Source organism: Ipomoea nil, unplaced genomic scaffold, assembly GCF_001879475.1.
Source record: "Ipomoea nil cultivar Tokyo-kokei standard unplaced genomic scaffold, Asagao_1.1 scaffold1993, whole genome shotgun sequence".
In the NCBI taxonomy this organism is placed as follows: domain Eukaryota; kingdom Viridiplantae; phylum Streptophyta; class Magnoliopsida; order Solanales; family Convolvulaceae; genus Ipomoea; species Ipomoea nil.
The window spans coordinates 2,081,827-2,103,662 of NW_017618421.1; the positions used below are offsets into that span (position 1 = coordinate 2,081,827).

The 21,836-nt window shown below is 37.5% G+C and overlaps 1 protein-coding gene across 4 annotated transcripts; it reads right to left on the reverse strand.

Moving 5' to 3' along the window:
* Positions 1–11,589: 11,589 nt before the first annotated feature.
* Positions 11,590–14,388, reverse strand: LOC109147292 (peptidyl-prolyl cis-trans isomerase FKBP17-1, chloroplastic). Of its 4 annotated transcripts, none has more exons than XR_002048627.1 (5): positions 14,008–14,388; positions 13,293–13,415; positions 12,215–12,331; positions 11,832–12,032; positions 11,590–11,760 (listed from the first exon to the last, which is right to left on the reverse strand). XR_002048627.1 is itself a non-coding variant. In XM_019294944.1 (5 exons), exons 1-4 carry the CDS (start codon positions 14,320–14,322, stop codon positions 12,093–12,095), a joined length of 612 nt encoding a protein of 203 aa, XP_019150489.1. In that variant the 5' UTR covers positions 14,323–14,388; the 3' UTR covers positions 11,902–12,017; positions 12,087–12,092. The 4 variants fall into 4 exon arrangements, 3 of the variants coding, with proteins under 3 accessions (XP_019150487.1, XP_019150489.1, XP_019150488.1); XM_019294944.1 differs by lacking the exon at positions 11,590–11,760 and adding an exon at positions 12,087–12,149 and having other exon boundaries at positions 11,902–12,017; XM_019294943.1 differs by lacking the exon at positions 11,590–11,760 and adding an exon at positions 12,087–12,149 and having other exon boundaries at positions 11,915–12,021.
* Between the last annotated feature and the right edge of the window lie 7,448 nt (positions 14,389–21,836).

Consider the following 21,836-nt stretch of genomic DNA (forward strand, 5'->3'; position numbering starts at 1 on the left):
TAGTGCAGATAAATGTACCTGCATGAGAATTTTCCAATCATCAAATTTTTCTAGAGAAAATAATAAATTTTGGGCAATAGCCATATCTCTTTTCATCATCTTGATTTTTCAAGATCTGTCTAGCAGTCAAAATGGACTCAAATAGACAACTGCTCTGATACCAATTATTGGTCCTGATAGGATGGTAAAAAGTCTAGAGGGAGAGGGAGGGGAGGTGAATAGACTTTTTAAACTTTTTCACAATTAATAACACTTTGGTAATTTCAACTCTAAATAACAAGATATGAAATTTAGATGCGCAGCGGAATAATTTAAACAACCAAGTGTTACGTAAAATCAAAGAGATATATCACATGCAATATGATGGATATACTTGGTATGACTCAAATAATAAGTATGCAAATTTATGCCCACATGCATACGTGAAAGCTACTAGACCCAGATGAATAATTTTGCACAATATAAGATGGGTCATTCAATTATTCAACATGCAAGACAACAAAATATTTAAAGAGATGGTTCACTCAATATGTATGTGATATCACGTGTGAATCAATGAATGAATCCAAAAGGAATTGTGTCTGCATGCACTTGTAAAGTCACATAACCCAATGAATAAGATAAATGAATATGACGAATAGTAAATGGGTTAGTATGCATGCAATAATAAATAAAAGCAGTAAGTAAATGAGAGAGAGGCAATTTATAGTGGTTCAGAGGTGGTGTAATCCTCCTCGTCCATTCTTCTCCTTTCACTCCAAGGAGGAAATTCACTATCTCGTTCACCCAGATACAAATAGTGAATCAAGTGCACACAGGCACTTCCCGAGTGTTTTGCACACAGCTAGACTCAATCCCGAGTATCTCGCACAAAGCTATACTCCCGAGTATCTTGCACAAAGCTATACTCCTACACCAACTAAGTGTCTTGCACATAGCTACACTTAGCACCACCGAGCGTCTCGCACACAGCTACACTCAGCAACCACGAGTGTCTCGCACAAAGCTACACTCAACGGGGTAGTGTCTTGCACAAAGCTACACTCAACCTTCTTTCTACACACAGTAGAGGTAAGATTTAGAGAAAACAAATTTCTCTTCTAAGGACTTGAAGAATATCTCGTGAAAGCTCAAAACTGGATATTTCGAATTTTTGCTTCTTTGTATTGCCTAGCCTTCTCTGCTTCATGTCTTCAAGTCATTTGGTATATATAGTTGAAGAAGCTATATTACCGTTGTAGCATCACTTGATCTTGATCATTCATCTTGATCAGCTACACATTATTGCCAACTTGCATTGCGGTGATTTTATGCAAGAGATGGGCTTCTTACAGTGAGTTTGAAAATCCTCACCTGACAAATCTTCAAAAGTCATATATGTCGGCTCATCAGCTGAAACTTCTCCGAAAAATAATTTCCTTATCTTGACGGATTCAAAATGATGAAATCTTCCAAAAGATTTGCTGTTGATTTTTTCTTGAGTAAAAATTATATCTTCGTCCATTTCTTCTTCTGAAATGATTTGAGATGCATAGCAAGAGATTTAAATGAGAAAGAAGATGTGTAGAAGAATTCACGTGCATCTTCCTTATCATGTCCGCAAGCTTCCAAACTTGTAGTCAACTTAGCATTTCATGTGTCCACATTGTAGCATGCACCTAACAAGTGTCATCTTTCAAAAATATACTTCTAATGAAATTTAAACACGAGCCCAACAACATATATCTCTCAAGCTTTCACCACTACGCCATATTAACTCATTGGTTAATATTTCTGGATTTAATCTTTATTCCCAGAATGGCTTTAGTAGCATTTTCGATTAATTCAAAAATTAATCTGAGTCTGCCTCTTGGTCGTCCCCTTCTTTATCTCTTACTCAAAACTGTAGTGATTGAGTCTCAAACCCATAACCTCTAACTTAAACAACCTTGTTCCTTATCCACTTCATCACTTCATCCTTTGATGTCTTCCAAGGTAAATAATTCTCAAATAGTAACATTCTGGATAAGTATATTTTGCTAAGAATTTCGTAGACTTTATGGCTTGACTTGGGACTTAGACTAATAGACAACTAGACTCAAAATAAAATAGGGGGAGTTCTAAAAATACAAATTTGGCTCATCAAAACTATTACATTTTATTCCTAACATGCCCCCCTCACCTCACCCCCGCCCCATATATAACCCTTGTATGTATATATGTATATATAGTACAAGTTTTAATATATGTATAATAAAATAGATAAAAATTAATAAAAGATGACTAGACTAAGTGGTAAGGTGTGTGTATTGTCTTTGTAAGTGGTTAGAGTTTGAATCCTTAGTGTGTGTGCCTAAGTTTATTTTGTATTACTTAGGTGGCAAAGTGTTTATGTTATATTTTTTATGACTAAGTTTTGACAAAGTGTTTATGTTATATTTTTTATGACTAAGTTTTGATGTGTTTTATTTTTCGTCCACATCCAAGAATATTTATTCTATACTTTTTAAGTGTTTTGTTTTATCAAACTATCTCTTTTGTTTTAATGCATTTCGCCGCCACTGAACAAGTTTTCTGGGTCCGCCACTGATTCTCACCATTATATATTTACAGAGAAATTTTCAATTTTGGTCATATGACTATAGAGGTTTTATTGATTTCAGCACCTGGCTTTCAAAAGTGTTAATTTAGTACCTTGACTATGCAATTTTTATCAATTTTAGTCACTCCGATCAAATTATCGGCCAAATTTCGCCGAAAATTTTAATAGTTAAAATAATGAGAGTATTTTAGTCATTTCACATCTCTTCCTTCTTCTCCGGCGAATTCATTTTTTCCGGCGAATCCGTCGCAACAGCACACCTTCCAAAGCATACTTAAACTCATTCGTCCAAGTTGTCGCCGGCGATTTATTAGGGTTCAGATGGCCAAAATACGGGTTGAAAACATCTGGCTGTTTGTATAAGGGGAGCTTGTGATATCGAGGACCTAGAAATCTCCGAACTGCACTTCTCTTTGAAAGCTTCTCCGGCCAAAAAAAAAAAAGGCTTGCTCGAAGAAGAAAGCGAAATGCTAAAACTGATGTTGATGCCTATTTATTCTAAAACTTCTCTATATCAACATTATGCTAAAATTGATGTTGAATAAATACTTCTCTTTTTGGATAACGTTGAATAAATACTTCTCTTTTTGGATAATGTTGAAAGCATCGCAACGCACCTCATCCTCGGATTCGCGGGAAAAGATGAATTCGCCGGAGAAGAAGGAAAGAGATGTGAAATGACTAAAATACCCTCATTATTTTAATTGTTAAATTTTTCCGGCGAAATTTGGCCGGTAATTTGATCGGAGTCACCAAAATTGATCAAAATTACATAGTCAATGTACTAAATTGACACTTTTGAAAGTCAGATGCTGAAATTAACAAAGCCCCTATAGTCATATGACCAAAATGAAATTTTCTCTATATTTACATATTTAGCATTAATATTTTTTTTTTTTGAAAGTTACTGGCTCTATTACATTGTAGTATCTGTTCATATACTTTCTCAACCTACTGAAACACAAAGAACCAATAACGCCTCCACTGAGGCTCGAACTTATAATCTTCTAAATGGAAGTCCAACCCGAATACCATTGGACCACATAGCCCTGGTATTTACTCATTAATATGATTACATTTATTATCATTTTCTTTTATGTGTCATCATCTTCTATCTTTTCTACTTACATTTACTTATATAAACATAACTTATTTGCTTACGCTTAAAATTATATATTATTCATATTATCAAAATAAAAAATTGAACTCTACACTAAGTTATAGATTTTTATTAAACTTAATAGATTATGAGTTCAAATATTTTTAATTATGTTATATCGTAATAAGAGTTTGGTCTGGATATCATATATTGAAATTTCAAATATATTAGACTTCAAAGTAAAAATTATATATATACATGTCATTCAAATGTTTATATCCAAAAATATTTTAAATATTAGCTCAAAAAATATTAATATTATCTAAACTAAGTTTTAGGTAACTTAATAGGTTATTCGTTCGGATATATTTTTAGTTTTTTTTTTTTTTGAAAACGGATATATTTTTAGTTATTTTATATACGTGTATAAATTTAGTTCGGGTACCAAAAGTAAAATCTTACATATATTAAATTTTAAACTTAAAAATTAGGCAACTAGTTTTTTCACTATGAAATTGTGGCTCAACATCCACACATATGTCATCCTCCTGTCTTGATTGTGTAGCTTGGTGAATATTAGTTTACATACTACTAAATTGCTTGATCATCTCAGTCATTCGTAAATTGTTTGAATAAGGTGTCTTCCCCGTCAGGATTCAATGAAGCTACAATTGTCTTTATCCCCAAGAAAGATCAGCTGAAATCTGTTGCTGACCTCATGCTTATTGCCCTATGCAATGTGGTATATAAAGACATAAAGTCCTTGCAAAACCAATGGCAAACGATGCTTAATGAGATTATTTCGCCAAACCTTTGTCCTTTTTTTTTTTTGCAAACAAAGAAACATTCATTAACTTAAATCAGAAATCAACACATTACAAATGATAGAAGGAGGGTTGTAGAACCACTCCGAGCAATCAGGCACAGAACTAGACTGCCTAGCAAGTACATGGGCCGTATGGTTCGCTGATCTTCTAGCAAAGGAAATAAACACATTACAGAAGTCCTTTAAGAGGTGTTTAATATCTTCAACAATGAGATGAAAAGAGGACACTCCGGCTTTTGAGTTAAGACTTTGAACAACTTGCAGAGAGTCCGATTCTACTTGAACATTGTCCATGTTGTGGACCTTTAGCCAGCTTAAAGCTTCCCGGATCGCAATTGCTTCAGCTTCCCTAGGAGTAAAGATACCCTTCCACTGTTCCCCCCTTGCTGCAATGAAATTGTCTTCCTCATCTCTAATCACACTGCCAAGGCCCATAGCTGCTTCCCGGATATTTATCGCGGCATTCACATTCATCTTAAGTAAGCCCGGTTGCGGTTTTGTCCACTTTTGTATCGTATCGGAATGGCCATGTTGTGGAGCGAGATGTAAGCTCTTAGCTTCAGTCCATTCGCTCAGAAAACCCTTAGCACATCTAACAAGCTGCTCTTCACGAGGGATTGTTGAGTTGTTCCACACATTATCATTCCTATGGCGCCAGAGTTCCCAACAAATAATTGCAAGTAAGCAAAGATAATCTTTATTCATCCTGGCCATGTTATGGTTGATCCAGGCCGAGAAGAAGAGTTCCCTGGTATCACTAATATGTAGGCCTGAATGTCTCCAGCATGCTTTAGCATAAACACAGTCCACAAGAAGGTGATAAATGGACTCATCTGAGCAGTTGCAGAGAGGACAGATAGCATCGCAATCCACTCTTTTTCTTTGTAAGAGATCCTTCGTGGGTAAGCTATTTGTGCATGCCTGCCAAAGGAATACCTTGGTTTTTGGTGGGATCTTCAATTGCCAACCTGCTGCCCATGGTTGCGCCTTCGCATCTTGCAGTTCTCCTCGTATTGCCTTATAACAACTCTTCACCGAAAAGCACCCGCCATCGTTAGCTGACCATATGGATCTGTCGTGACACCGCTGCTTTGCAAGAGGGATACTCATGATTAAATTGGCATCCCTAGGAGAAAATATAATCCTGATAGTATCCTCATCCCATCTGTTCTCTTCAGTCAGCATAAGATCTGCCACTTTAGCATTTTCCATAAGAGGGTAGGGAAAAGAAGTTACTTTGGGGTTGGATTTGTCGGGGAACCAATTGTCTTTCCAGATACTGATTTGTGATCCACTGCCCACACGCCATCTACTATGCTTTCTGATGATATCTTGAGTTTGAATCAAACTAGACCAAATAAATGATGGATTTTGGCCAGCTTTAGCCTCTAAGAATGATGGATCAGGATAATATCTTGCTTTGAAAATTCTCGCGGCTAAGGAGTTTTGGTTGTTTAACAGTCTCCAAGATTGTTTCGACAACATAGCTAAATTGAAGTCCCTAATATTTCTAAAGCCTAGCCCTCCCCACTTCTTTGGATAACAGAGTTTTTCCCAAGAATGCCAATGTATGCCCTTATTCTCACTCCTACCCCCCCCCCCCCCCACCCTCCACCAGAATGAGTTCATGATATTCTCAATCTCTCTACACAGACTCACAGGCAAGAGGAAAACACACATTGCATAAGATGGAATGGCCTGGATGACACTTTTTAACAAAACAGCCCTCCCCGCTCTAGATAAAAATTTGTGGTGCCAACTATGGATACGGGCTATTATCTTCTCCTTGACAAAGCGCAGTACCTCCCTCTTATTCCTACCCACCTTCATAGGCAGTCCCAAATAGTTTCCAGCTCCCCCCAACCTACTCACACCCAGAATGTTACTCACAATGTCCCTATTACCCTCCCCCACATTAGCACTGAAGCAGATAGATGATTTTGCAAAGTTCACATATTGACCAGAAGCACTGCCATAAAGAGAGAGAAGATCCTTCACAATGTTTGCCTCAACCTGATTAGCCTTAAAGAAAACGTAGCTGTCATCAGCAAAAAGTAATTGAGTGATTGAAGGGGCAGTTCTTGCTACCTTAATTCCATGGATCCTTCCTTCGTTTTCACAGCTCGTGAGCATGGCACTAAGGCCCTCTGCAATAAGAAGAAACAGATATGGGGAAAGAGGGTCCCCTTGCCTAAAACCCTGTTGTGGAGTGATGGGGCCGATTTCCTCTCCTTGGTTTAGGACGAAAAAACTTGTTGTAGTCACACATATCATCACTAGGTTCACCCAGCGTCCGTCAAAGCCCAGTTTAAGCATAATATCCTTTAAAAGTGGCCACTCCACCCTGTCGTAGGCCTTGCTAATGTCTTCAGAGCAGCAAATCCTTCTCGACCTTGAGATTTCCTTTTCAGATAGTGTTGCATTTCGAATGCCACCATAATGTTATCAGTGATCAATCTTCTCGGTACGAAGGCGCTCTGCTTGTCTGAGATAATCCCGTCAAGGATTGGTTTAAGCCGGTTGGCAAGAGCCTTGGTGAGGATCTTATAAGCCACTGTGCAGAGAGCTATTGGTCTGAGGTCCAGCAAAGATTCTGGTTTGGGCTTTTTTGGAATGAGCACAATATGTGTTGTGTTTAACCCCCCCGGCAGTTCACCTGTTCTGAGAAAATTGTTACAGAGAGTAAATAGGCTATTTTCAAGAATGTCCCAATATGTTTGGAAGAATCCTGGGTTTAAGCCATCATATCCCGGGCTCTTATCGGGATGCATGCTAAAAGCGGCGTCTTTCACCTCTTGCTTAGTGAAGGCACAAAGAAGAGCTCTATTCTGTAATTCAGAGACTCTTGAATTAATACACTGAAGAACAGGCTGCTGGTCCCCCACTATAGATTTGAACAGATTAGTAAAGTAATCCCGAATTAGATTGTTCATATCAGGTCCTCGTTCGAACCACCTCCCAGAGGTGTCACACAATCTCAAGATATCATTATCTCTCCTTCTCTTTCTGACCGTGTTGTGAAAAAACTTGGTGTTGCTATCTACGCCTTTATGCCAAAATGTCTTTGCCCTCTGTTTCCAGAATATACTGTGTTGTTCAATAAGTCTGATACAGTTTCTTTGAGCATTAGAGAACTCCTGTACGCCTTGGATATCAGACCTCCCTCTAGACCATTCCATCCATCTTTTCCAGTAATCAATTTTAGGTTGAAGGTTTTTGTTGAGATTCTTGCCCCATTTCCATAGAGCATCCGCACAAATCAAACCTAGAAGTTAGGTTCATTCCCTCAGAAAGAATCCAACTGAGACTTATGATATCTCTGCATTGGGGCTCAGAAATCCAGCTATTCTCAAATCGAAATCTCCTTCTTCTGCTAACACGAACCGCAGGTATCGGCTAGAGCACTAGAGGAAGATGGTCACTGCATGGTGCTTCGAAGGAAGAAGCACTGGTGAGGGTAGGGAGAAAACACAGAGATGCAAAGGAATGTTGGAGGAGAATATTGTTTGGTAGGAAAACAGTGTGTAACTCGGTGGCAAAGAGAAAGCAGTGATGCCAAGGGATGTTGGAGGGGAATAGTGTTTGGTAGGAAAGTAGTGTGTAACTGGTTGACACACTTAATAACCACAACCTGCAAATAATAGCTCACCAACCTTTCTGTTGCCATTAATGTAGTTTATTAGCACCAACCTTACTATTGCCATAAATGCAGGTCATCAATACTGGTCATAAATGAGATGGGGAAGAAACGAAACCCATCAACAGGATGGGAAGAAGCAAACAAGAAGAGAGTAAAGGAAACTTGTTAACTAGAACAAGAGGGAAAACTGGGTAGAGAAAAGTAGATTATGTGACTTAAATTTATCTTTCTTGTTTCCTCCATGCTTTTTGCCAAACCTTTGTCCTTAACAAGTTAATAACAGATAACATTCTTGTTGCGAATGAGGTCGGGCATACAAGTTAATACATTTTTTGAGATGCTCTGAAATTGGACTAGATGGAATGGAGTTTCTGAGCACAAGGTTCTTAGCTACAAATTCTTTAGTTTAATCTTATCTTATAAATAAGATAAGACCCAGTCGTTTGTTTTTTCAAATTCTATCAAGATTTCCTCCCTACGATTACTTTTTCGTTGAGAAAATAACTTACGAGAAGGGCCGATGAAGAATTAGCATACTGATTACTTTTTCGTTGAGATAACTTACGAGAAGGGCCGATGAAGAATTAGCATACTGACTCGATTTCATCCTTTCAGTTCGCAGACCAAGGGAACTTTTTAAAGTGAGTCTTAGTATCCCCATAATCTAAAAAGGGGCCAGTTCAGAATTGAGAACTAACTCAATTTTTTTTTGACTCAATTTCAGAAAAAGAAAAAAAAAAAGAGTAAATAAAAAGCGAGGTGAAGTGATACAAAAATAACTCTTGTTCGGTTTTTTAGTCGATCTATAGAAGGAGAGCATATGAAAAACGTAATCGATTCCTTTCTTTCTTTGGGCCACCACACTGTTCTATTTTTATTTTTTTTTTTGAATTGTTTTTCACTTGTCGTTAACGGCGTTTCTCTCTTCGCAATTGCACAGTTTAGAAATTATGAATCTACTGTATTTAAATTATGAATCTATAGTATAGAAATTATGAATCTACAGTATTGGGTTTGTGAACATGTGATAGCGCTATATGTTCATAATTTTATAAATATATGTTCATAATTATAGAGCTATATGTTCATAATTTTCGATGTTCATACTCCCAATTAATTTACTCTGTATTCACAAATCACAGAACTATATGTTCATAATTTGATAACTATACAGTTTAGAAATTATGAATCTACAGTACAGATATTATGAATCTGCAGTATAGAAATTATGAACCTACTGTATAGAAATTATAAATCTACTGTATAGAAATTATGAATCTACTGTATTTAAATTATGAATCTACGGTTTAGAAATTATGAATCTACAATATAGAAATTATGGAGGATAACGGTGCCACTAACGGCACCGTTACTCAACCACATGAAAAGGGCGTCATTTCAAACCGTACCCACCTTACAAGGTGGGCACGGTTCCCTAGCATAACGATTGGGTGGGCTGTGGTGATCAAACAAATATTTGGACTCATCCTTGGCTGCCGGACAAGGAAAATCCGTGGATTGAAACTGAAATTATTCCCCACCTTGTTGATGCATCTGTTTCCACCCTTTTTTGGCTAATGGCGTGAAGTGTTGGGATGATGATCGCATCAGAAACCTTTTCTCCACTCATGATGCAGAGCTTATCCTCAAGCTCCCTATAAGTGATAACAATGTTCTAGATGCGTGGTATTGGAGGTTGGACTTCCGAGGGATTTATACAGTCAAATGTGGCTATCAAAACTCATTGAGACCTCTTAGATTGGAGTTAATAATTCTTATTTTACTGAGTGGAAAGCGCTTTGGCACAACAATGTTCCACCGAAGTTGAAAAATTTTTGTGTAGCGTGTAGCCATGAATATTCTACCTACCTGCATGAATCTTCAGGGTCGTTACGTTGATATCGATACAACTTGCCAGTTTGTCTTCAGTTGAAACAGTGTCTGCTTAATCCTCAAAAGAATCTTTCTTATAACAGTATTATTATTGATGATTGTTAAGGTTTTATTAGCTTTTTCAAGATTGTTAAGGTTTTATTAGCTTCTTCAAGATTGCTTTCATTAGTTAAGTACGTAGATCATCGAATCAGGTTTGCTCATGCTTTAGCTCGAGCATCTGTTTCTTAGTCTCGTCCGGGGAGTAGGTCATCCACTCCTCCTCGTATTTTACAGTTCTTTTTTCTTATTATAAGAGAATGAGATATCCACATATACAAGCTATTACATCAAATGTAACCATAATCGCCTCCGAGGCTTGAACCTATCACCTCTGCTTGAACCTATCACCTCCCACATAGGGCAAATTATGTTGTGGACCCGTGTCCACCATATGCATGGTGGACATGCTGTACATTCATAATTTCTAAACTGTAGATTCATAAAATTTATAATGTAGATTCATAATTTCTATACTGCACATTCATAATTTCTGTACTATAGATTCATAATTTCTGTGCTGTATAGTTATCAAATTATGAATCTATAGTACAGAAATTATGAATGTGCAGTATAGAAATTATGAATCTACATTATAAATTTTATGAATCTACAGTATAAAAATTATGAATCCACAGTATAAAAATTATGAATCTACAGTACAGAAATTATGAATGTGCAATATAGAAATTATGAATCTACAGTACAGAAATTATGAATGTGCAGTATAGAAATTATGAATCTACATTATAAATTTTATGAATCTACAGTATAAAAATTATAAATCTACAGTATAGAAATTATAAATGTACAACGTGTCCACCATGCACATAGTGGACACGGGTCCAAGGCATAACGCTCCCCCACATAGGGAAACAACTTGGTACCATTAGACCATAAGGTCCTTGGTGTATTTTATCAATTTTTTTTTTTTTTTTTATCAATTTTAGTTAGTACGGCCGAATTTCCGGTCAATTGTCACCAATTTTTATCCACATCCCACCTCCCACCTGCCTCTGTATTGATTCAAACAATAGTTCACAAATTATCTTCCATTTTAACACTGAATTAAAAGATTTCGGTGACAATTGGCCAACAATTTAGCCACACTGACTAAAATTGATAAAAATTGAATAATTATGGTACTAAATTGTTAGTTTCGAAAGTTGTAGACTCAAATTAATAACACCCCAATAGTCATAGGACCAAAAGTGATATTAACTCTTTAAAACATCTATATAAAATGGCATAGTGAAAAAAGTTCTATGATAACTAGAACAATTTTAGCCAAATTTATAAACAAACAATGCATTCTGAAAAGAGATGATCAAAGTTGGGGAGTGTGCAATCAACACACAATTATAATAATGATCTTCAATTGAGTGACAAACTAGTGCCCTTAGTATAAGAGGTCACAATTTTAATCCTTAAGGCGGAGAACTGGAGAAGTACCCGAAATAAAAGACACAATTGTATATTTCCGCTTTAATATCAATAGGGAGTCGTAACCCTAAACAAAGGGAAGTAGCCTCCATAGACCAATGAATCTCCACTGTTTTCACAACTCAAAAACTGATCATATATCTTCACTTAATTATATACAAACACAAAATAAAGATAATGACCAAACTGTCATTGTTTTCAGTGATTTGGCAACTTGAGCAGTATAAGTTAGTTAAAGCCTACCAACAGGTCAAAATTACTTTAAATGGCATTGTTATATCTCAAAACCATAGAAGAAAGATCGATGTACCTTCCAGTGGGATTGATATTTGCAAGGTGAGTATACGTATGGAACACAAAAAAGGAAACTCGCAGCAGTGATTGAATATTACTGGCGTCTCGAGCTGACCAATTCAATATCAAATATGAGAGTACCCAATGTTGAGCCCTCTCCGTTGGCAAGACGGGTTGGATTGAAGATTGTTGTAAAGAGCCTCTGCCTATCAAAAAACTGTAAATAAAAAAAAAAAAGGGTAAACTTAATATTGTATCATTTTTTCTTTACCCCTTCTCAGGTAGATCCACATTCATCCAAGTCCACTAGCCATGAACTTTTGCAGAGCAGTTTCTGGCATTTTAAAGGATTTAAAGCTGTTAAACAGAAAGGCTAGGATAAAGAAAAAGTTATCGCACATTGGGTGGTATAGGTTCTTGGGAGGTATTCTGGTATCCTTGAGATGGTGGAATAACAACTCGACGAACACCACCTACTTTCATTGATTTCACAGCACTTTCAATTCCTGCTATAACCTGCAAAATATTAAACAACCGTTAACAGGAAGAAGAAAAAGAAAAAAAAAAAAAAAGGAAATTCAAGAGGCGATGCAAATAATATGTTACATAGGTGCAGATGGGAAACATTTCTGTTTCACATTTTTTGTCCAAAAGTAAAAATGAAATATGTAATTTCTGTTTTGAACACCAGATGGGGTCCTCCGATTATAGTGGAACTGACACGTTTAGTCCTAAACATTCAATTTAACTACCCTTGATCCTTTAACTTTCAAATTTAACAACACATGGTCCTTCAACTTTCAAGTTATCCACTCATGATCCTTTAACTTTTAAATTTTTAACCATCCATGGTCTTAAATTTGGCCTTACTTAAACTAAGGGAAGGACACGTGTGGTTAAATTTGAAAGTTGAAGAACCACGGGTGGTTAAATTGAAAGTTTAGGACTAGACATGGTGGTGCCATTATACTCGGAGGACCCTAGTTGGTATTAACTATATAATTAATGAACATAGAGAAAAAAAAAAACATAATGATTCACAAAAAAAAAAAAAAAAAAAAAAAACAATGATAGAAAAGTACATGAGTTAATACCATCTAGGGTCCTCAGAGTATAGTGGTTTTGCCACGTTTAGTCCTAAACTTTCAAATTACTTTGTCAAAACTAAAAAGAATCCACAATCCCCAGCCAAACAACATTTCTGATTCCTTTCCATTAGGCTGGCAGAGTGGCAGCTTCAATGGATCTTCATCTCCACCACCACCTAATCCAAAGCACAATAATCCTCAAGCTAATTGCTAGTTTTCTCTCTATCTTACCTAATGGATGTCCCAAGACCTCTCCAAATTCAATCTCTACCGGCCCTTATCTAAGTTCATAGCTATACTTGTCCAATCATCCCTCCATTCAGCTCTAACCCCAAGATTCTTATTATGCAAATGCTCTACATAAGTAAAAAATTGATGATAGAACTCACTTTGCCTGAACCAAGGACGAAACAAAATGGAACTGGTTCACCAGTTTCGTCTTTGTGATCGTAAGTAGAGTCAAAACGCCATCCTTGTTTTGCAGCAAGTCTCCCATAGTAATGAATTGCAACCTAAAAAAAAGAGCAAGAATGCACGATTCACCACTTAATTTAACAATGTTAAGAAATAATCTCTGTAGCCTGAGGACCCCTGACATTAGGGTAGGGGGTCTATCCCAATTGGGAGCAAGATAACTCAGTGGCTCAGCACACAAGGCCAAATGACAGTGTGCACAAGGGAGTGGGCATAATCCCCACACTGCCATTACCGAGTTTCGAACTCTCTTCCCCCAAATATTGCCTACTGAATCGATGAACTAACAAGCCATATTTATTTAGGTGTGTTGTCATTGTTTATTTTGTAGGTCAGTCTAGCAATTCTATTTGTTTTTTAACACATTTGAAAGCCAAGAATGCTACACTACCAAAACTACAATAGAGTCTCACTCTCCATGTCTCCCCCAGGTGTTTATTTAGAAGTATTTGTTGGGTAATAATTTTAATTGAGTGTTATTCCTCATCTCCTCTTGAACAAAAGAAAAAGAAAGAAAAGAAAAGAAATAACCTTGCTAAAACTTAAGGGAAAATAATCAATAAATTAAAAGCAATTAACTTAAACTACATAATGCTGAATCTACAGAGATTACACTGCGGTTAGAGAGACCTCATCGCCATCAAAGGGAACTTCCCCGTCGCCAATGCGGAGATCTAAGGCCTTAACGCCGCCGGAATTCGGGAGCTCTGCGAACCGCTGCGGCTCGGGTTTGGCCAAGGAGTTGGGAATCTGGGGGTTTGAGAATAGTAGAGCAGAGAAAGATATGGTGATTGCGGAAAGAGAGAAGTCTCTTCTTGATTTCGTTGTGCATAAAGAAGAAGAGGAAGGTATTGCTGGGACTGGGATTGGTATAAGAACAGAAGTGTGGGGAGTAGAATCAGCGGATATTGGTAAGGCCCATTTCATCATCGTCATCTTCGCCATTGTCTTTCTCTATACAATTTCCATAGAAATTAAGATAGGGTATAGACTCAAGTGTTTCAAGGAGGGGTGAGCATGTAGTGACTAGTGAGTGCTGGCAAAAGCAATTTAAAATGACGTCTTTTCGAATTTTAAAAAATTCTATTTTAGTTAATGGATTAAGATAATGCGTTAGAATAAAAAACCGCATTTGGTTGGGGAGGGGGAATTACGTAGGAAAGGATTTACAATTTTATGGGAAATAAATTACTGGGAATAAAGTGGAAATTTAAATTTCAATGTTTGGTTGACAGGAATAGAATTATTGGGAATTTCAATTTCAATGTTTGGTATACATGGGAATTAAAAGGTGAATAAGTAGTATAAAGTCCAAAATGTCCATTGTTGTTGTCAAGCATTAATTTTAGGTTAAAAAAGGGATGGGTAATTTTGACTCATCACTATCTTTTTTTTCTTCCTAAAATTCCAGGAATTAAAATACCGAGGAGGGTGGGGGGGGGGGGGGTGGTGGGGGACATGGGATTTTAATTCCATGGAAATGGAGAAATTGCAATTCCATGGAATTGCAATTCCTTTCAACCAAACAAGGGAATTTTGTGGCCTTTGAAATTAGGTAGGAATTAAGTGGGAAGAGAATTTAAAATCCCTTCAACCAAACGCTCTGTTAGGGTAATATAATGTGTTTTATGAATTTGAATAATGTATATGTGTTAGAATAATGAAACTTTTGAGATAAGATAATGTATGTTATGAATTAGAATAATGTATTTTATGTTTTAATATATTTTATGAGTTAGAATAATGTACTTTATGCTAGAATAATGAACATTATGGTAAAATAATGTATTTTAGGGTTAATCAACGATTTGGTCCCTCAATTGTTAGCGAAATATCGATATAGTCCCTTAATCACGTAATCATCGATTTAGTCCCTGAAAATAACTGTTTTTAGTTGATTTAGCCCCTTCGGCCGTAGGCCGTCAACAATGTCATGATAGCTCCGATTTGTCATGGGTAATTTAGTCATTTCGTTTCTTTAGTCTTCTTCCACCGAGAAATCTCTATGGTATCCCATTCTAGTCTTCTCCTTCACTTCCTTGATGATCTCTTCGGTCCAATGGCAGTGCCCTGAATCCAGCTCTCTGCGTCCTCATCTGCCACTGCTTGAACGTCTCCGGCCGCTCAACTCTCTCTCCCTTCGCACGCGATCACGTTCATAACGTCTCGTCCCAGCAGTTCCTGCTCCGCCAGCAATCGCCCTTCGTTTTCTCGCGGCATCGTGGCTTCGAACAGCGGCAAGAAGTGGAAGTAGGCTTCCCGGAATCGCGTTGTGAAGAACGGGGCGTTGTACATCCCATTGACGATCCCGTGCATGAAGAATTGGGGATTTATTTTCTTGATTAGCTTGAGAACGTCGTCTCTAGGGTTGTTGTTCTCCATTAATGTCTCGTCCGGCACGTTCTTCATCCTATATAAGCAGTTCGCGTCTAGGGTTTCGTCTTCCTCGATCTTCAAATCTTCTGGGGTGATTTCTTCCCATTTCTTGGCTATGGCGGTGTACTGGAAGGGGACGTTGAATCTCCTGGCGAAATTCTCCAGCCGCCACCCTGTTTCCTCTCTTCTCTCTGCCGGGCGGAACCCCGGCTGGAGAAAGTCGATCCTGGTGTTGCGGAGCTTCGACGGCAAATCTATCCTCCTTTTTTTTTTTTTTTTTTTTTTTTTCTATTTCTTGATTTGCTCCGTGCATTAAAAAAGTTGATGTTGTTGTCACTAGAGTGAAGAGGAAAAATGCTTGACATTATGCCTTCCAGTGATTTAACACCTTCTCCTTAAAATTCTGGACATATCTCGTCCTCCTTCCCCCTTTTTAACATCATCATGAGAATGAGCCAACTGCGTTGGAAGGGCTATCATTCTTTATACTTCGCAAGGTGTTGGGTCTGTTGTATGCATACTTCAGTAGATACCCTTTTTCTGACACCCTCCGTACATCATTAGGTAATATCTCACTAACGATGCACATAGGGTAGTGCATCAGGTGTGGTGTTAGAAAGTGGGGCTTGCATTTCGTGATCCTTCCTACTTATAACTTCAGTCACAAAGATGATCAGCTACTGGAAATCATTGTACTTCACAGATTATGGCTCCAGCAGCTTCACCATTTGAACAGATGAGCTCCTCACCACTATGTTGGCTGGTAGAACACTCATGCAGGGGCTTTATGAGGAAGGTTCATACTTTCTACCCCTCCATTTGCTTTACGCTACCTATAACATAGCATAATTTTGATGTTAGGGTGTGTTTGGAAACCTGGAAAATGAGTTCTGGAAATCATTTTCCAAGTTTTCAGTGTTTGGATGTGCCTGGAAAATCAAGTCAACGGAAATCATTTTCCGTTGACTTTGGAAAATAGACTTGTTTTGGAGGAAAATGACTTCCCCTTTTTTTGCGGGGAAGTCATTTTCCAACTTTTACACCAACATCACACCACCACCAACATCATCAACACCATACCACCATCACCACCACTATTGCCGCCGCCACCACCACTATACCCCCGCCACCATCACACCACCACCACAACCACCACCAACACCGCAACCACTACCACCACCACCACCACCACTACCACCACCATCGCCGCCGCCACCACCACCACATACCACCGCCACCACACCACCACCTTCACACCACCGCCGCCGCCACCACCACCACCGCAACCACTGTCGCCGCCACCACTACCACCATACCACCGCCGCCCCCATCACCATCATACCACCGCAACCACCATCGCCGCCACCACCACTACTACCACCATACCACTACAACCACCGTCGCCGCTACCACCGCCACCACCACCATACCACCACAACCACCATCGCCGCCATCACCACCATACCACCGCCACCACCACCACACCACCTCCACCACACCACCACCTTCACACCACCGCCGCCGCCGCCACCACCACCATACCACCGCAACCACCGTCGCCGCCACCACTACCACCATACCACCGCCGCCGCCACCGCCACCATACCACCGCAACCACCGTCGCCGCCACCACCACCATACCACCGCAACCACCGTCGCCGCCACCACCACCACCATACCACTGCAACCACCGTCGCCGCTACCACCGCCACCACCACCATACCAGCACAACCACCATCGCCGCCACCACTACCACCATACCACCGCCACTGCCATCACCACCATACCACCGCCACCGCCACCACACCACCGCCATCACACCGCCGCCATCACACCGCCGCCAATTATTATTATTATTATTATTATTATTATTATTATTATTATTATTATTATTATTATTATATAACGAATAACACCACTACCACTACACCACCACCATAATATTTTTGATATATTATTAATTTTTTTTTTTGAAAAACTTAGCTATTTTTTATTATATTTAAAATTAATATTATATTATTATATATTATTATACATGTTGTAATATTCTAAATAAAATAATTAAAATGTTTAGTTATACAATTCTACTCATTTTCCAGAAAATGAACTAAACACAGAAAAACAGTTTTCCATAATGCAACCAAACACTGGAAAGAAAAATATTTTCCGGAAAATGACTCATTTTCCAAAAAACATTTTCCAGAAGTCATTTTCCTGCTTTCCAAACGGACCCTTAGAAAACTTAGCACCTCCTTTCGAAAGATCTCCTTCTTTCTTCTATCAAAGAGGTGATACCATTTAGTAAAATAATTTTGGAGAGTTGAATCAAAAATTCGAAATTCTGAAAATTCTCGCGTGGACACTTGTATGACCATACGAGGCTAGTACATGAGAAGACTAAAAGAAGTAGGATCCAAGTATGACCATACGAGCCTAGTATAGGAGAATCCCAAAAGAAATACTACCCACGTACGCCCATACTTCCCTAGTACGGCGTTACCCCGAGAAATTTTATGAAACAAGCCTACATACGAGCTCCATATGCCCATACGAGCAGGGACGGAACCAAAGGGTGGGCATGGGGGCAGTTGCCCCCCCTCACCCCACCCCCACCCCCACCCCCACCCATATATAATTTTTGTATGTATATATGTATATATAGTACATGTGTTAGTATTAGTAAAATAAAACTATTTAATATTAACAAGAGTTAATTTAGATGAGTTGGTTGAGTACATGTTGAGTTATTTTAAAGGATAGGGGTTTGAATCTTAACATTAACATAACTTTATAGTTAGCTTCAACAGTTTTTTTTTGACTCCTTTCCCTATGGTTTTAAAAGTTGGCTTCAATAGTTTGTTTTTTTTTTTTTTTTTTTTTTTGACTCATTCCCTATGGTTTCAACACAATCACGTTTCTAATAGCTTTTTAATTCTTTTTATATTAATAATGAGATGTGTTTATTTTTTTTAAAATTATCTCTTTTGTTTTAATGTTTCGCCTTTATTGAAAAAAATATTCTGAATCCGTCCCTACTTTTTCGCCCCCCTCAACCGAATTTCTGGCTCCGTCCCTACATACGAGCATCATACTGAGACCAGAAAATACTGAGTGTCACATGTAATTCCTTCCCCCTCTACTCTCTTTTAAACCGTCATATGCAATTTGGAGATGGTGGCCACTGTTACCCAATCCTCCATTTCTTTTTGTTTGGTTTTGAACTTCTTATTCAACCTATTTATGGGAAGTTCCATCTTAATAACACATGGCATTTTATGAAATATTTATCCCCAAAGCTATGAAATTCCAAATCCTGTATAATGTTTAGAATATACTGAAGAATGTTACATTGCTAGCTGAAATTGCCAATCCAATTTACATTACTTTGTCTAATTTCAAATATTAAGATGCCTTATCATTCCATGTTCTGTTATATTAGTAATGAAACAAATACAAATTTAGAAGGAATAGATGAAGCAAGAGCAAAAAGATAATCTAAACCTGACTCACCATATGTGAAATCTTTACCTCCAAACCTAACTTGTGTATAACGAATGATAGAGTAGATAAGAAAAGTGCATAGTCAAACGTAAAGGGTGGCAAGTTAACACAATACATACATCAAACAAGCAAATTGTGGAATTTCTCAATTACGTCAAGAGTACATACATAAATTGCACAAACCTAAAACCAAAAAGACCCAAAACTCAAAGGGTTTCACAATTATTTGAATTTTTTTTTCATGAAATTTATGAAGCAAATCCATAATATTAACATTGGATCTAAGGGATTTCAATGTTTACGTAAAAAAAAAAAAAAAAAAAAAAATTAACAATGGAGAACTAAGAATGAAGGTAAAGGGTGTGATACTCACCTCAAGTTAGCAAAGCTTTGGGTAGAAGAAGTTATGGAGTCATGGAGTCTTCAAAGTAGTGATGAAGCGTCAAGTAGTGAAGAGGCAACAAATGATGAGAGATAAGATAGAATGATACCTATTTTTAATTAGGGAATGAGGTTTTTAATTGAAAGGGTAATCAAATATCATAGTTGTCTTTTCAAAAAAAAAATAAAATCATAGTTGTGTTTTAAAAAGTTGTCAACCAAACTATAATTTTGATTCTCATTCTTGGTGTGTAAACCCATGAACCAAACACACTCTTAATTACACCTCAAGTTCATTTGACATTATATGTTATTGTATATGAACTATGTTTTTTAGTGTCATTTTCCACAGACACTAGTTTCATTATGGTAACGATGAAGTATCATTTTAATTACACTTCATGTTCATTTGACAATATACGTTATTGCATGAGCTCTAATTTTTTTTTTTTTTTAGTTTCATTTTCCACATACACTAGTTTTATTATATCAAAACAAAAGTCATTTTAATTTTACTACAGTTTCATTTGACAATATATATATTTATAACGTGATATGCTGGTTCACAATAACTATAGAAGAATGTTTTTCATATCAATTATGTATATATTTATTCATATTCTTTCCACATTATTTAGTGTATCTATTTAGGTAAATAGCTTTAGTATAAGCAATCCTACGTACATTTTCTATTTATTTTTACCGTTAAATCATTTTGTATATATGTTATGTATTCCTTTGTTTACTGCAAGTCAATATATGAGTTCATATAATTTTTCTCATTCATCGTTGTCAACTTACTTACAGAACTCCTCTTGCATGGTATCAGAAGAATTCAACCCTTAACTGCTTCTTTGTTGATTTCTTTTTAGCATTAAGTCAAAGTTTCCAACAATGACTACACCAACTCCTACATAATCATCAACACTGGACATGGTTCTTTCATTCAACAACAACCCTTCATTGTCCCTTTTGATGCCGAAAATTCATATTATCTCCACTCTTCTGATGGTACAGGCACCATGCTTGTTGGAGACGCTCATGCACAGGTTCTTTTGCCGGTCTTTAAAGTGTACGCTTGTACAACCATGGTGTGCAACCTTTTGGATGTGTTTGCATGAGCGAGTGCATGAGCGTACAAACGCTAGTGTAACTTTCTGTTTATGCTATGTTCTCTCTTTATACTAGTGTACATGATAGCACGCAACATTCTGCCTCATCCTGCACGAGTGTGCATATGCTTTTGCAACCTCTTCCTTTGGCCTCTTATTCCTTTTTAGCTTCAAAATAACTAGAATGCTCTTGATATAGCTCCATTTCCCTAAAATGCACAAATGTACCCACAATTAGTCCTTTTTTTTTAAACCCCCACAATTAGTCTTAATTATTGACAACCTGACTTTTGGGCGTGGTCAAAGATTTGTGGGATGGAACCCCGAGTCTATATCGTTCTCTAGGGATGACAAATTGGAAGAGTAAAAATGATATTGAGTTGGAGAATAAACCTCACGCTAATCATGTACCCGTCATGTAACGATACATGAAAAGAATCAAGTTGTAGCATGCAAAAGACAAGCAATTATTGAATTTCAAAGAAAATAATGTAGGATTGGATTGCTCCCCTTGCTCATGATGCATTTAGGATCATCGGACTTAGGTTAGGATATTGCAAGAGTTAGAATCAAGGGAAGCTTTGCTAGGTCCATTCACCTCACGGTTTACTAGGATTCTTTTTGGCTTAGAGCACCTTTAGGTGACGAAGTACCTAAGAAACATTTTGTCAAACACCTTGCCTTCACTTCATTCTAGCTTAGGTGTAACACCCCATGTTACGGCCTTCAATCCCGAATTAATTATTTAATTAATTCCGTTAATAATAATTAAAAATGATTTAATTTGATTACGATTCCCTTTAATTAATTAATGTGGTTCACCATGGATTGTGAACCCTTTCCTAAACTAGAGTTTTAAGCCTATTAGAAATAAGGAAGGTAAACCTTTTACTAGTCAGATTCTAATTAGGAATCCTAGACCTATATATCTATTAGGAATAAAGAAAGTAGGCCTATATTATTCAGATTATGATTAGGATTCCTGATTCTATAAATAGGGGATTAGAAAGCAATTAGAAACCTTATCACTCATAGTTATACTACACGAAAATATTCCCGGGAGATTCCCCACCACCGAGCCTAGGGAGA

Coding starts and splice junctions, on each gene's coding strand:
- LOC109147292 (XM_019294942.1), bottom strand. CDS start 14,322: ATGGCGAAGATGACGATGATGAAATGGGCCTTACCAATATCCGCTGAT. Junction 12,332..13,292: donor TCGTCCTTGGTTCAGGCAAA/GTGAGTTCTATC, acceptor AATATTTTGCAG/GTTATAGCAGGAATTGAAAG. Junction 12,033..12,214: donor AAGAACCTATACCACCCAAT/GTGCGATAACTT, acceptor TTTTATTTACAG/TTTTTTGATAGGCAGAGGCT.